Raw genomic sequence first — 14,352 nt, 5'->3', positions numbered from 1 at the left:
CTCGCCTCCTGTTGCTTTTTTTGCACTGTAAAACGACGGGTGACCACACCTGTATTATGACTGAACACATTCAGTATAGATACAGGCACTGTAGGCCAGGTAACTTTATTTAAAGTAATATTACAGTACAAATTTTAATAAAAAATAAATTACATTTAATGTGATATTTTCAAAACCTGTGACTTCTTCATTATTACAACATCATACTTTATGACTTAAAGCTATGCTATGCTATGCTGTGTGTAGTTTCTGTCTCCCCCATGAGGGATTCTAAGTTATGACAACAAAACTGTTGGCGCATCCACATGATAAAAGCCTTCCCTGATCGGGCACCACCACCTTCCTCCACGTGTGCTTGTAACCAAGGAGGACACCGAGGATTAAAAAAACATGTTGGACTCTTTAGAAGAGGTAATTATCTTTGTTTGATTTTCTGTGAACAAAAGTCACCGGATGACACCATTTTCTAAACGTAGCTATACTGACAAATACAGAGCGAGTTTTGTGGAGGTGAAAGTCTTAATTAACTTTTAGCATCAACTCATTTGCAATGGCTTGAATATAACGGACGTTCATTAACATGAAAACATTAAGCTTTAAATGCAAACTACTAAAAGAAATTCAGCAAAAAACAACATTTTTCAACAACTGAAGAGTTAAATATGAAGATGTTTTTTTTTTATTAGGCTACTGTATATTCACCCCACCCCAGGAACCAAAGGTGTAATGATGTCACAGCTACTGTATCTGGGCAGTCCCCTTCTGATGTATGTGTCCTAACTACAGTATAAATCCGCTGCATCCTTAAATATAATGTGTATGTGTATGAAAGGGCACCTTGAGTATTCAGCGGTTGAAATATTTAGCTGGAGCTTTCCTTTAAACCTGGACCAGCTATGGCAATGCCGGCTGCAAAGCTTCTTATGTTACTTTCTCTCTTTGGGGGCAAACCCACCTCAGCTGCTGCTCTGGATAACTGTGTTTTCTTGGGGGAAGAGGAGAAAAATAGTCTGTATGAAGATGGAGATGTAGTTATAGGGGGCTTATTCCCTTTACACTACAGCCCTGTGTCTTCTCTTCCCACATACAAAACAAAACCAACAGCTAATATGTATAAGTAGTGAGTGAATATTTGACTGAATTTGATAGTAGTTGGCTTGTGTTGTATACAGTCGATTTATTATTTATGTGTGTAGCCTATGTATGTGTGTATTTTTTGTATGATGAACTGCTTTTCACTTTTGTACAGTTTCAGCCCTCGTGCCTTGCGCTGGATGCAGACTATGACTTTTGCAATCAAAGAAATCAACCAGCGCAGTGACCTCCTCCCACAGCTCAAGCTGGGTTTCCACATCCGTGACAGCTGTGATGACATACCTGTGTCACTGAGAACATCTTTGCTGTTGGTGAACGGCCAGCCAGAGATAGGCACCAGGGCCGAGAGAGTGAACAGAAGCAAAGGTCAAGAAAGGAACATTATTTCTAATTTAGGCTGTTCTGCCGTACAAAGTACTGTGTCCCCAGTAATCATAGGAGATGCTGCAACTGGCTTGTCTATGGCTCTGCTAAGAAGCCTGGGTTCTTTCCATATACCCCTGGTGAGACCGCCTTATAGTCTGTGAGCTTTTGTTGTGATAGTGTTAATAATATGTCTTTGCAATGCCTTTTGCAGTTTCTTTATTTTGATGAAGTAGGCCTACCATACAATTGCAAATCATTGATGTACTGGTAAGACTATAGTTCTTCAAAATGTTCACTTTACAAAGAAAAGGACAGCAGCCCCATTTCATTTTTAAGATAATGCACTTTTCAGATACTACATTTTTAAGATTTTTAATTTTGCCTAAGAATAATGAATTGTCTCGACCCAATACTTTATAATTCAGTTAATTTGAAAAATTCCAAATTTGGCAGAGCATGTTTTTTTTTAGTGGAGAAGGATAAAATGTCTTGCTGTTGCTCCGATATTCAAGTATACAGTGCTTCCTTTGTAAATTTAATATTATGCTTATAGTGAAAAAAATGGCAAAATTGTATTTTAGACATTTATAGAACATGTCTATATTTTAAACTCATCTTCCATTTTTACAGTTGAGTGGTTAAGTTGCTTAGTGCAGAGAAAACTGCAATACTGAGTGCTTGTAAAGACGGTGGTATTGTGTGGTGAAATGTGATCCTTGTTCAACGAGGCTTTTCAGTGAGCCAAAGTGTGCAGAAGGTTAATTGTTGTTTTCTATAATACCAGGTGAGCTATTTTGCATCCTGCAGCTGTCTGAGTAACCAAAGGGATTTCCCAACATTCATGCGCACCATGCCCAGTGACACCTTCCAGATCAGAGCCTTGACCCAGCTGGTTAGATATTTTGGCTGGACCTGGGTGGGAATCATTGGCGTAGAATCTGATTATGCTCGCTTTGCCATCCAGCTCTTCCTGCAGGAGTCGGTACAGTACGGTGTGTGTGCTGCATACACTCACTTCTACCCTGTTGTCTTGAGTCAGCAGGCTCTAGATGAGCTTCTGGATGTCATTCAGGTACATTTGGGTCAATATAACATTTTTATACATACAGAAAAATAGCATAAACCTGCAATAAATCCTAGCTTTCATTTATATATATATATATATACACTACCGGTCGAAAGTTTTAGAACACTCCAATTTTTCCAGGTTTTTATTGACATTCATGCCGTTCAATGTCTTATTGTACTCTGAAATGAAAGAATAGAACAAATAAATAATTGAAGTTAAAAAAGAATTTATGGAATCAATTTATAAACCAAAATGTATTCTAAATTTTTGACACATCAAAGTAGCCCCCTTTGGCAGATATAACAGCTGAACACACTCGTGGCATTCTTTCTACAATGGAAATCAAATATTCTTCAGAAAGTTCTTCCCAACTCTGTTGCAGAAGTTTTCATAAATGTGTGGCACTTGTAGGTTGCTTTGCTTTCACTTTTCTGTCCAGTTCATCCCAAACCAGCTCAATGGGGTTTAAGTCTGGTGACTGTGCTGGCCACTCCATGTTTTTAAGCTTACCATCTTGTTCTTTTTTCCTAAGGTAGTTCTGGCATAGCTAACTTATGTTTTGGGTCATTATCTTGCTGTAGGATGAACCCCTGACCAACTAGGCGCATAGCAGAGCGTACTGCATGGCGCTGCAAAATGCTGTGGTAGCCGTTTTGGTTCAGGGTGCCTTTCACTCTGTACAAATCACCGACCGTGGATCCAGCAAAACAGCCCCAGACCATCACGCTTCCTCCTCCATGTTTGACAGTTGATGTCACACACTGAGGAACCATCCTTTCGCCTATTCAACGGCGTACAAAATCCTCTGTGATGAACCGAAGATTTCAAATTTTGATTCATCAGTCCATAACACCTTCTTCCAGTCTTCAGTAGTCCATTGTCAGTGTTTCTTGGCCCAGGCAAGCCTCTTTTTCTTATTCTGACGTCTTAGCAATGGCTTTCTTGCTGCAACTCGACCTATCAAACCTGCAGCTCGAAGTCTTCTCTTTACAGTTGAAACTGAGACTTGCTTATTACGACCACTATTAAGCTGTGCTTGAATCTGTTGTCCTGTGAGCCGCCTATCACGCAAGCTGTTGACTCTCAGAAACTTGTCTTCTGATTCTGTTGTGGCTTTGGGTCTGCCAGACCTCTTCCTGTCAGAGTTTCCCCCAGTTTCTAAGTGCCTTTTGATGGTGAAGAATACTGTACTCACTGACACCATAACTTTCTTTGCAATTTCTCTGTAGGAAAGACCAACATGCTTAAGTGTTATGATGGTCTGTTGTTAATTGCCTTTTTCCCGCCATTTTTATGGCAACACACTACTTTCTGCAGTACAATACTGTTCAAATAATGCTCCCGAGGGTACGGTACCACTGTGTTTTCCAACAATACTTTCATACAAACAGAGGGGGTTGTAAGTAATCCAGACAAGTTGGAACACCTGTGGGAATTGCACCAACTTTCAAAGCTTGATCAACCTCCATTGCTGCAGAACAGCTTTACATTGTTAACCCATTTCTTGTTCCCTGAAAAAGGCCTTTTTGTATAATTCTGAAATGTATATTATTTTTCAGTTTTGGGTAACCTTACTTTTTTTTTTTAACCTCAGGCAGTTCACCACTTACCTTTTGTACCATTTCAAGCTATTCATTGGACTTGAACTGCTAAAATTTCAATAGAAAACTGGGGGTGTTCTAAAAACATTTGACGAGTAGTGTATATATATATATATATATATATATATATATATATATATATGTGTGTGTGTGTGTGTGTGTGTGTGTGTGTGTGTGCGCATTTATATAACACTTTAAATTAAAGCATTGTTGGTAATTTGTTCTTTGTGTCAAATACATTAACATAATTACAAATGTGACTCTCTTAATATTTAATGCACTAACCCTGAAGCCTAAAATATTTTTCATTTAGGCTCCCCAAGCTTAGTAATGCAATGCTACAAACTTTGTTCTGACTAATAATCAAAAAGTTAATTCACTCTTCTCTGACACAGTTTCTCAACTTAATTTGAAACCTCTTTTAGCTGATATATTGAACTAAATTACCATGTAACATGTGTCTGTTATTTTATTTATTTATTTTTGCACAATTTATTTTGGCTAGTTCATAAACATATTATATCTGTATTTAAAAAACATATCTATTTTGGGTGACCTCTAGCTCACCCAGTAAGAGCATTTGCCCCATGTTGGCTGAGTCCTGCAGCGTGTCATCCCCCTTTCATGTCTATCGACATGATATCGACTATAGATAAAGGGAAAATCCCCCAAAAATAATCTTTAAAAAATAAAAATATATCTAATCAGTAGAGCAGAATTTTTAAGGGATCTATATTATTATAGGTGCTTGAATGTCAATCATATTCATATAAATGAATGAGGAGATCCAACACAAAATCACTTAATTAAAGTTTAAATTTCATAATTTCATTGAATATTAACTATACAAATATTTTAACTTTTTAGATGGCATCCTCAAAGGTCATCATTAACTTCTCTAGTGAGTCAGAGATGAATGGCATTCTGAGAGAGATCCGACGTCAGAATATAACCGGCCTGCAGTGGATAGCAAGTGAGGCTTGGTCGACTGCCAAATCACTCTGGGAAGAGTTTGGAGATCTGCTGACAGGAACACTAGGATTTGCCATCCGGCGAGCTGATGTGATTCCAGGGCTGAAACAACACCTCACGAGTCTCAGACCGTCCAGTATTCATAAATCAGCTTTCTTGGCAGAATTTTGGGAAGAGATGTTTAACTGCCGACTGAACGGGTCAGTGAACAGCCACTCTCACGTGGGCGACAATTACCTCGACAGATTGCCATGTAAAGGGACTGAGGATTTAAATGATGTTTACTCTGCTTATTCTGATGTGACACAGCTAAGAGTGTCATATAACGTCTACAAGGCTGTGTATTTGGTGGCCAATGCTTTGCAAGATATGAGTAACTGCCGAGTCGGACAGGGGCCTTTACCAAATGGCACCTGTGCAGACCCAAAGAATGTTAAACCTTGGCAGGTGAGACTAATTGTTGCTAAGTAAAAAGAAAATAAAAAAGATTAAATGAGTAGTCAAGTGTTCCATAGTGTTTATATAACCTATTTCCCTTGCTCCCTCAGCTAATCCACTACATGAAGCGTGCTAATTTTTCTGCACTGGGGGAGAAAGTCAACTTTGATCAAAACGGTGACCCCATTGCTTATTATGATCTCATGAACTGGAAAAGGATGCTTGACGGCTCACTACATTTGTTAAAAGTAGGTTTCTATGATGCCTCCTCACCTGCTGGACGCAGCCTGGTCATAAATGACTCAGTGATTCAGTGGCCTGTTGGGAAGCAGGTGTGTTCTCTACAAACAGGCTTGAGACCATGTTCACCTCTTAGGCTCTTGTATATACTGTTGATCAACACATCAGCTAATTTGTTCTCATTATTGTGTAAAATAATTTATTGTTAAACAAACAGAAGAAAATGTAACCTTCCAGCCCGGTCTCATGGAAGTTCATGTAAATGTGACGTTATTTTAATCTATTGATACGTGTTCCCGGAGACGTTTTTGTCGTTTTTTACGTGGTGGACAACACGAAAATGTGAACTAATGTATTTCAATGGGAAGCATATTTCGTGGCCACAGCACGAAATTGTAGGGAGTAATATAAAAAGCCGAAAATCCGCGTAGGGAGGTTGGTAGGGGTGGTGGATGGGTCAAACAACACAGGACTTTCACCCGGGCGAGCGGGGATAGCGTCCCGTTTGCGGCGCTTTGTTTCCCGGGGATGGCGTCCCTGCGTGTGGCGTTTTGTCCCGCGTGTTACTGTGGCGCGTCTCCCGGCGTTTAAGGCGCCCTTTCTCCGGCGTTTAAGGCGCCCTTTCTCCGGCGTTTAAGGTGCCCTTTCCCCAGCGTTAAAGGCGCCCTTTCTCCGGCGTTTAAGGCGCCCTTTCCCTGTAAGTTTTTTCCTAAACCCAACCTCCGCCATCCCGTTATTGTGGGGCGTCCCCAGCAGGCCGTCTCGCGGGCGCCTCCCGGCTTATGGAGCGTCCTTTTCGGCCGCCTCCCGGCGGGTCCCCAGCAGGCCGCCTCGCGGGTGCCTCCCGGCTTATGGAGCGACCTTTTCGGCCGCCTCCCGGCGTCCTTTCCCTGAGAAAATAATGTGACATTTACACGTAAAAAATAACGTGACAGTTACACGTAAAAAATAACGTGACGAGAAAAACGTCTCCGTGAACACGTATCAATAGATTAAGAATAACGTGGACATTTACACGAACTGCCGTGAGACCGGGTTGAACCTTCATATATAAAACACAAACCCCACTAATAATCCAATATTGATTGTGATAACAACTTGCAGTTAAGTATAATGTTATTGTAACAGGATTTTGTGTACCTGAAGTGATCACACCTTTTAATGTGTATCTGAAATATTGTCTGCAGAGACCAGTATTGCATAACAAAGCAGAGACATTGTCTAATTTAATTAAAATCAGTGTCTTTCTGAGTAGCTGAACTTTGCCTCACAGGCTTCCCGGTCTGTATGCAGCGACAGTTGTCCTCCAGGTTCGCGCATCGCCAGGAGAAAGGGGGAACCCATCTGCTGTTTTGACTGTGTCCCCTGTGCTGAGGGAGAAGTTAGTAACACAACTGGTGTGTTGTGTTATGGCTTTAATCACAATTTCTCTTGATCTGCTTGTATCTAATTGTGGCTTTTCTAAACTAAAGATTTCTCTTCCCATCTCCAGATTTTTTAGAGTGCTCACGTTGCTCAGAGAACACATGGCCCAATAAAGGCAGAGATCTCTGCATCCCAAAGACTATTGAGTTCCTGTCTTACCATGAGTTAATGGGTATTGTGCTGTGTGTTGTATCTGTTCTCGGAGCTTGTTTTTCCCTCTCCATCCTCGCTATATTCTTCACATACAAACACACACCACTGGTCCGGGCCAACAACATGGAATTGAGCTTCCTTCTCTTGGTATTTCTTGCTGTCTGCTTCCTTGTTGGCCTGCTGTTCATTGGTGAGCCTTCAGACTGGCTTTGCCGTATCAGGTACCCAGCATTTGGAATCAGTTTTGCCCTATGCATTTCGTGCCTCCTGGCCAAGACAGTTGTGGTCCTAATGGCTTTCAGGTCCACATTGCCAGGAAGTAATGTCATGAAGTGGTTTGGACCCAACCAGCAGAGAGCAAGTGTGCTTTTAGGAACAGCTGTTCAGGTATAAACACTTTCCACAAATACACTCTATTAGGGCTGCTCGATTATGGAAAAAATAATAGTCACGATTATTTTGGTCAATATTGAAATCATGATTATTTAACACGATTACTCATTAACATTTGGATATAATGGATAGTGTCCAGGGTATAATCTGTTAGTGTCCTTTATCTCACAGAAAGAGTCTTTGGATCAGAATAACATCTGTTTTACTACTGTTACAGATATCACATAACGTTACACAGCTAATGAACAGTTCCACAGATATAACACAGTGTGCATCTCACATCACATGTTCACTCACGATGACCACTACTACTGTCATTACTAAACACTGTGCCAAAATATCAACAATAATGTCGCGGTCAGTGGGTTTATTTGCTAGCTATCAACATCTTAATCTAATCATAATTTTAGGAAAAATCCAGCACATAGACGGTACCTTAGAGTAACGTTACGTGAAACAGGTGATTTAACGTCCCTGCTCATTTACATACAGTTTAACAACAAAACTAAATGCTGAGGGAACATAACTATGTTTTCTCATGTTGGTTTTGAGCAGTATGCCTATGCACCCCCATTAAGCTGGAACAAGTTTTAAACAGTAAGTGAATACAGCGTGTCGGGGGAATACAACGTCTATAGACAGTATACTACAGCGGGGGGGTCAGTTGTCTGTTCCCAGACAACTGAGTTGGTTTTGCCTTTTTTTGCTCACCAAACGCTGCTGCCATCTTACTCGCGCTGAGTTTTTAAATTCCAGCAGATGAAATGCACACGACTTGCCTCCCTGACTGGCTTCGGGAGGGGCGGATTTGCGCGTGCGGATGTGCGCATGCGTGTGTCAATCAGAACACAAGACAAAATAAGAGTGTTCTTGCAAAACAGAACATGGAAAAATAATCGTTTTTTCTCGATTATACTATTTTGGTGATCATTGGGAGCCAAAATCAAAATTCAATTAATTGCACAGCCCTACACTCTATACAAATTTTTTCAACTGTCTTTATTTAAAATGAACATCCTGTTTTTCCCTCCGCTCAGGTAATAATCTGTGCTATCTGGCTGCTAACCAGTCCACCTCATGCCAACGACAACAGAGATTACAGTGCTACTATCATCATTGAGTGCGTTACTGGTTCCGAGGTTGGCTTCTGGTGTGTTCTTGGATACATCGGCATCTTGGCCTGCATATGTTTCCTAATGGCATTTTTGGCCCGGAAGTTGCCTGATAATTTTAACGAGGCCAAGTTTATCACCTTCAGCATGCTGATATTCTTCGCAGTGTGGATTACTTTTATTCCAGTTTATGTGAGCACAGCAGGGAAATATACAGTGGCTGTCCATATTTTTGCTATTTTAGCCTCAGCTTTTGGTCTCCTGTTTTGCATTTTTGCTCCAAAGTGCTATGTCATAATTCTAAAACCGGAAAAAAACAGCAAGAAAAACATGATTCAAAGATGAAAATCACAGCGTGTTGTTGAATAATTTACATAAATAAGAAAGCAATTGCAATGAAATATATCTGTGCTGTCACATGAATTAATAAAGATTCATGCTGTAAATCCAATAAAGCAAACCTTTTTTGGAATACTGTTGCCTCAATGCTAGCTAACACATTGATACATGCACACTTAATGCATATTGTCATCATCAGTGATGTTTCTTGGGGTCATCAGGTGTTTTGGGTCTTTCAACAATCAGATAACCTTGCCCAGGTGACCCAGTCAGGATTGATCAAGCCATGGCAGATAGCACTAGTGCACCCATGGCTCTCCTTTCCTAATCCACAGCTTGAGGCCATTTCAGCTGCCTCTGTAACAATTGTGAAAATCCCACATTGAGGGGCTTGCACCTCTCTTTTCTGTGGCATTTCGCCATCAGCTCAGCATACTACAGCCAATCCATCTTATTGACTGTTCAGCTTGAAAATGGTAGTGAGGAATGCAAACAAATGACTGTGAGAGCGCACACAAGGCTCCTTTCATTTAAAATTTTTAGACAAACCAGTACACCTCGACCCCCTCTCTGCCCTCTTCGGAATCTCTCACACACTCATCACGTCCAAAACCGCAAAGCAGGTGATTGCATTTACCACACTCCTCGCTAGGAGGCTCATTCTTCTTAAATGGACTCACTCCTCCCCTCGTACACATAACAAATGGATTGTTGAGGTACTGCAACATGGTTACACGTGTGGCCTGCAAACCCTCAACATCCCACCTTGATGGGCTTGCACCTTGCTCGCCTCCTGTTGCTTTTTTTGCACTGTCAAAAGACGGGTGACCACACCTGTATTATGATTTAACACATTCAGTATAGTTATGGCCACTGTAGGTCAGGTAACTTTATTTAAAGAAATATTACAGTACAAATTTAAATAACAAATAAATTTAATTTAATGTGATATTTTCAAAACCTGTGACTTCTTCATTACAATATTACATTATACTTTATGACTTAAAGCTATGGTGCGTAGTTTCTGTCTCCCCCTGAGGGATTCTAAATTATGACAACAAAATTGTTGGCGCATCCACATGATGAAAGCCTTCCCTGATTGGGCACCACCCCCACCCTTCCTCCACGCAGTTGCTTGTAACCAAGGAGGACACGGAGGATTAAAAAAACATGATGGACTCTTTAGAAGAGGTAATTATCTTTGCTTGATTTTCTGTGCTCAAAAGTCGCCGGATGACACCATTTTCTAAACGTAGCCATACTGACAAATACAGAGCGAGTTTTGTGGAATTGAAACTCTTAATTACAGTGGGGCAAAAAAGTATTTAGTCAGCCACCAATTGTGCAAGTTCTCCCACTTAAGATGAGAGGCCTGTAATTTTCATCACAGGTACACATCAACTATGAGAGACAAAATGAGAGAAAAAATAAATAAATCCAGAAAAATCACATTGTAGGGTTTTTTATTAATTTATTTGCAAATTATGGTGGAAAATAAGTCAATTGGTCAATAACAAAAGTTCATCTCAATACTTTGTTAATATACCCTTTGTTGGCAATGACAGAGGTCAAACGTTTTCTGTAAGTCTTCACAAGGTTTTCACAAGGCCAAACTACCAGCAACAGTACTGTTGCTGGTAGTTTGGCCCATTCCTCCATGATAGATCTCCTCTAGAGCAGTGACGTTTTGGGGCTGTCGTTGGGCAACACAGACTTTCAACTCCCTCCAAAGATTTTCTATTGGGTTGAGATCTGGAGACTGGCTAGGCCACTCCAGGACCTTGAAATGCTTCTTACGAAGCCACTCCTTCGTTGCCCGGGCGGTGTGTTTGGGATCATTGTCATGCTGAAAGACCCAGCCACGTTTCATCTTCAATGCCCTTGCTGATGGAAGGAGGTTTTCACTCAAAATCTCACGATACATGGCCCCATTCATTCTTTCCTTTACATGGATCAGACGTCCTGGTCCCTTTGCAGAAAAACAGCCACAAAGCATGATGTTTCCACCCCCATGCTTCACAGTAGGTATGGTGTTCTTTGGATGCAACTCAGCATTCTTTCTCCTCCAAACACGACAAGTTGAGTTTTTACCAAAAAGTTCTATTTTGGTTTCATCTGACCATATGACATTCTCCCAATCCTCTTCTGGATCATCCAAATGCTCTCTAGCAAACTTCAGACGGGCCTGGATATGTACTGGCTTAAGCAGGGGGACACGTCTGGCACTGCAGGATTTGAGTCCCTGGTGGCGTAGTCTGTTACTGATGGTAGCCTTTGTTACTTTGTTACCAGCTCTCTGCAGGTCATTCACTAGGTCCCCCTGTGTGGTTCTGGGATTTTTGCTCACCGTTCTTGTGATCATTTTGACCCCACAGGGTGAGATCTTGCGTGGAGCCCCAGATCGAGGGAGATTATCAGTGGTCTTGTATGTCTTCCATTGTCTAATAATTTCTCCCACAGTTGATTTCTTCACACCAAGCTGCTTACCTATTGCAGATTCAGTCTTCCCAGCCTGGTGCAGGTCTACAATTTTGTTTCTTATGTCCTTTGACAGTTCTTTGGTCTTGGCCATAGTGGAGTTTGGAGTGGGACTGTTTGAGGTTGTGGACAGGTGTCTTTTATACTGATAACAAGTTCAAACAGGTGCTATTAATAAAGGTAATGAGTGTAGGACAGAGGAGCCTCTTAAAGAAGAAGTTACAGGTCTGTCAGAGCCAGAAATCTTGCTTGTTTGTAGGTGACCAAATACTTATTTTACCGAGGAATTTACCAATTAATACATTAAAAATCCTACAATGTAATTTTCTGGATTTTTTTTTCTCATTTTGTCTCTCATAGTTGAAGTGTATCTATGATGAAAATTACAGGCCTCTCTCATCTTTTTAAGTGGGAGAACTTGCACAATTGGTGGTTGACTAAATACTTTTTTGCCCCACTGTAACTTCTAGCATCAACTCATTTGCAATGTCTTGAATATAACGGACGTTCGTTAACATGAAATAAATTAAGCTTTAAATGCAGACTACTAAAAGAAATTCAACAAAAAACAGAAAAGTGAAGCATATATCCATAGGAGAGCAATTCATTTTTCAACAAATGAGGAGTTAAATATGAAGATTTGTTTTTTTTTAATTAGGCTATTGTATATTCACCCCACCCCAGGAACCAAAGGTGTAATGATGTCACTGTATCTGGGCAGTCCCCTTCTGATGTATGTGTCCTAACTACAGTATAAATCCGCTACATCCTTAAATATAATGTGTATGAAAGGGCAGCTTGAGTATTCAGGGGTTGAAATATTTATATTATAACTCATGTTTAGTGCATGTTAACTCAAAGATTCGTAGAAAAAATATAGGAGGCCATTAATTGGCGCGCAAAGTCCTTGAAATCCTTTCTGCATTAGGCTAAGCATCATATAGCCATGGCGAAAAGAAAACAATGCAGTTTAATTCATTTTGGTTTTGCTAAGAAATTGTGTAGCGATGACGTTAATAGCATGACTAATTCACCTGTTGCAAGCCCTGTTAGTTAGCACACCTCCCCCCGGGGTGACAACGCAAGGAGAAGCTGAAGAAATAATGTCCTCTCTGGCTGAAGATGATCCTACCCCCTCTTGCTCCTCTCTCCCGTTAAATTGGAACAGCCAGCAGTGGAGAGACTGGAAGAGCCGATATACTTGGCTGTTTGTTAAGGAATGGAAGCTGGGGTGCGTTGCTAAGGTCTAGTTGAACGGAGGAATTATGGTATTCTTCGGTAGCCTGAGTAACTTTAACCGTTGTTCACGTGAAATCTCTTAAGACAGCCCGATGCTTTGTTTATAGACTATTTGTGGTTGTTTGCAGTTTTACCTATCTATTCCTGTTGATAAAGTAGGCTATAATAGGGTAAATCCTGTAGTGCATACACTTGTAGCTGTTATGTATCTTTGTAAGTCATTGTAAGTCGCAAGCGCACGATATGAGTAAAAGGAATGTGAGTGTGTAAGCTTCACTTCATTATAATATTGTGTGTGTTCTCATCCTACAGCTTAGAATAAGTGGCACCAGACAGGCTTTATAAGGAATGGTTAGATCATTGGCCACACCGTTAGTAAAACAGAACTGTGTGTGTATGTGTGTGTGTGTGTGTGTGTGTGTGTGTGTGTGTGTGTGTGTGTGTGTGTGTGTGTGTGTGTGTGTGTGTGTGTGTGTGTGGCTATTGGTATGTGTGCTTCTGTGTGTACTATATAATTTTGTGTACATGTACAGTACAGGCCAAAAGTTTGGACACACCTTCTCATTCAATGCGTTTTCTTTATTTTCATGACTATTTACATTGTAGATTCTCACTGAAGGCATCAAAACTATGAATGAACACATATGGAATTATGTACTTAACAAAAAAGTGTGAAATAACTGAAAGCCTTATATTTTAGATTCCTCAAAGTAGCCACCCTTTGCTTTTTTGATAGCGCTGCAAACCCTTGGTGTTCTCTCAATGAGCTTCATGAGGTAGTCACCTGAAATGGTTTTCACTTCACAGGTGCTTTGCTGGTGACACTGTTTGGGATTTATTCAAAATTGAAGGCATACTGAACCAGCATGGCTACCACAGCATCCTGCAGCGACAAGCCATCCCATCCGGTTTGCGTTTAGTTGGACCATCATTTATTTTTCAACAGGACAATGACCCCAAACACACCTCCAGGCTGTGTAAGGGCTATTTGACCAAGAAGGAGAGTGATGGAGTGCTGCGCCAGATGACCTGGCCTCCACAGTCACCGGACCTGAACTCAATCGAGCTGGTTTGGGGTGAGCTGGACCGCAGAGTGAAGGCAAAAGGGCCAACAAGTGCTAAGCATCTCTGGGAACTCCTTCAAGACTGTTGGAAAACCATTTCAGGTGACTACCTCTTGAAGCTCATCAAGACAATGCCAAGAGTGTGCAAAGCAGTAATCAGAGCACAGGGTGGCTACTTTGAAGAAACTAAAATATAAGACATGTTTTCAGTTATTTCACACTTTTTTGTTAAGTACATAATTCCATATGTGTTCATTCATAGTTTTGATGCCTTCAGTGAGAATCTACAATGTAAATAGTCATGAAAATAAAGAAAACGCATTGATTGAGAAGGTGTGTCCAAACTTTTGGCCTGTACTGTACGTATC

The 14,352-nt window shown here is 40.8% G+C and overlaps 1 protein-coding gene across 1 annotated transcript; it reads left to right on the top strand.

Moving 5' to 3' along the window:
• The first annotated feature begins 977 nt into the window (after nt 1-977).
• Nucleotides 978-9,209, top strand: LOC120547766 (extracellular calcium-sensing receptor-like). Its single transcript, XM_039783430.1, has 8 exons — nt 978-1,120; nt 1,250-1,598; nt 2,246-2,533; nt 4,999-5,550; nt 5,652-5,873; nt 7,055-7,178; nt 7,274-7,746; nt 8,790-9,209. Exons 1-8 carry the CDS (start codon nt 1,110-1,112, stop codon nt 9,207-9,209), a joined length of 2,439 nt encoding a protein of 812 aa, XP_039639364.1. The 5' UTR covers nt 978-1,109.
• The last annotated feature ends 5,143 nt before the right edge of the window (nt 9,210-14,352 follow it).

Source organism: Perca fluviatilis, chromosome 2, assembly GCF_010015445.1.
Source record: "Perca fluviatilis chromosome 2, GENO_Pfluv_1.0, whole genome shotgun sequence".
NCBI lineage: Eukaryota > Metazoa > Chordata > Actinopteri > Perciformes > Percidae > Perca > Perca fluviatilis.
This window is presented reverse-complemented; position numbering and strand designations above follow the sequence as displayed.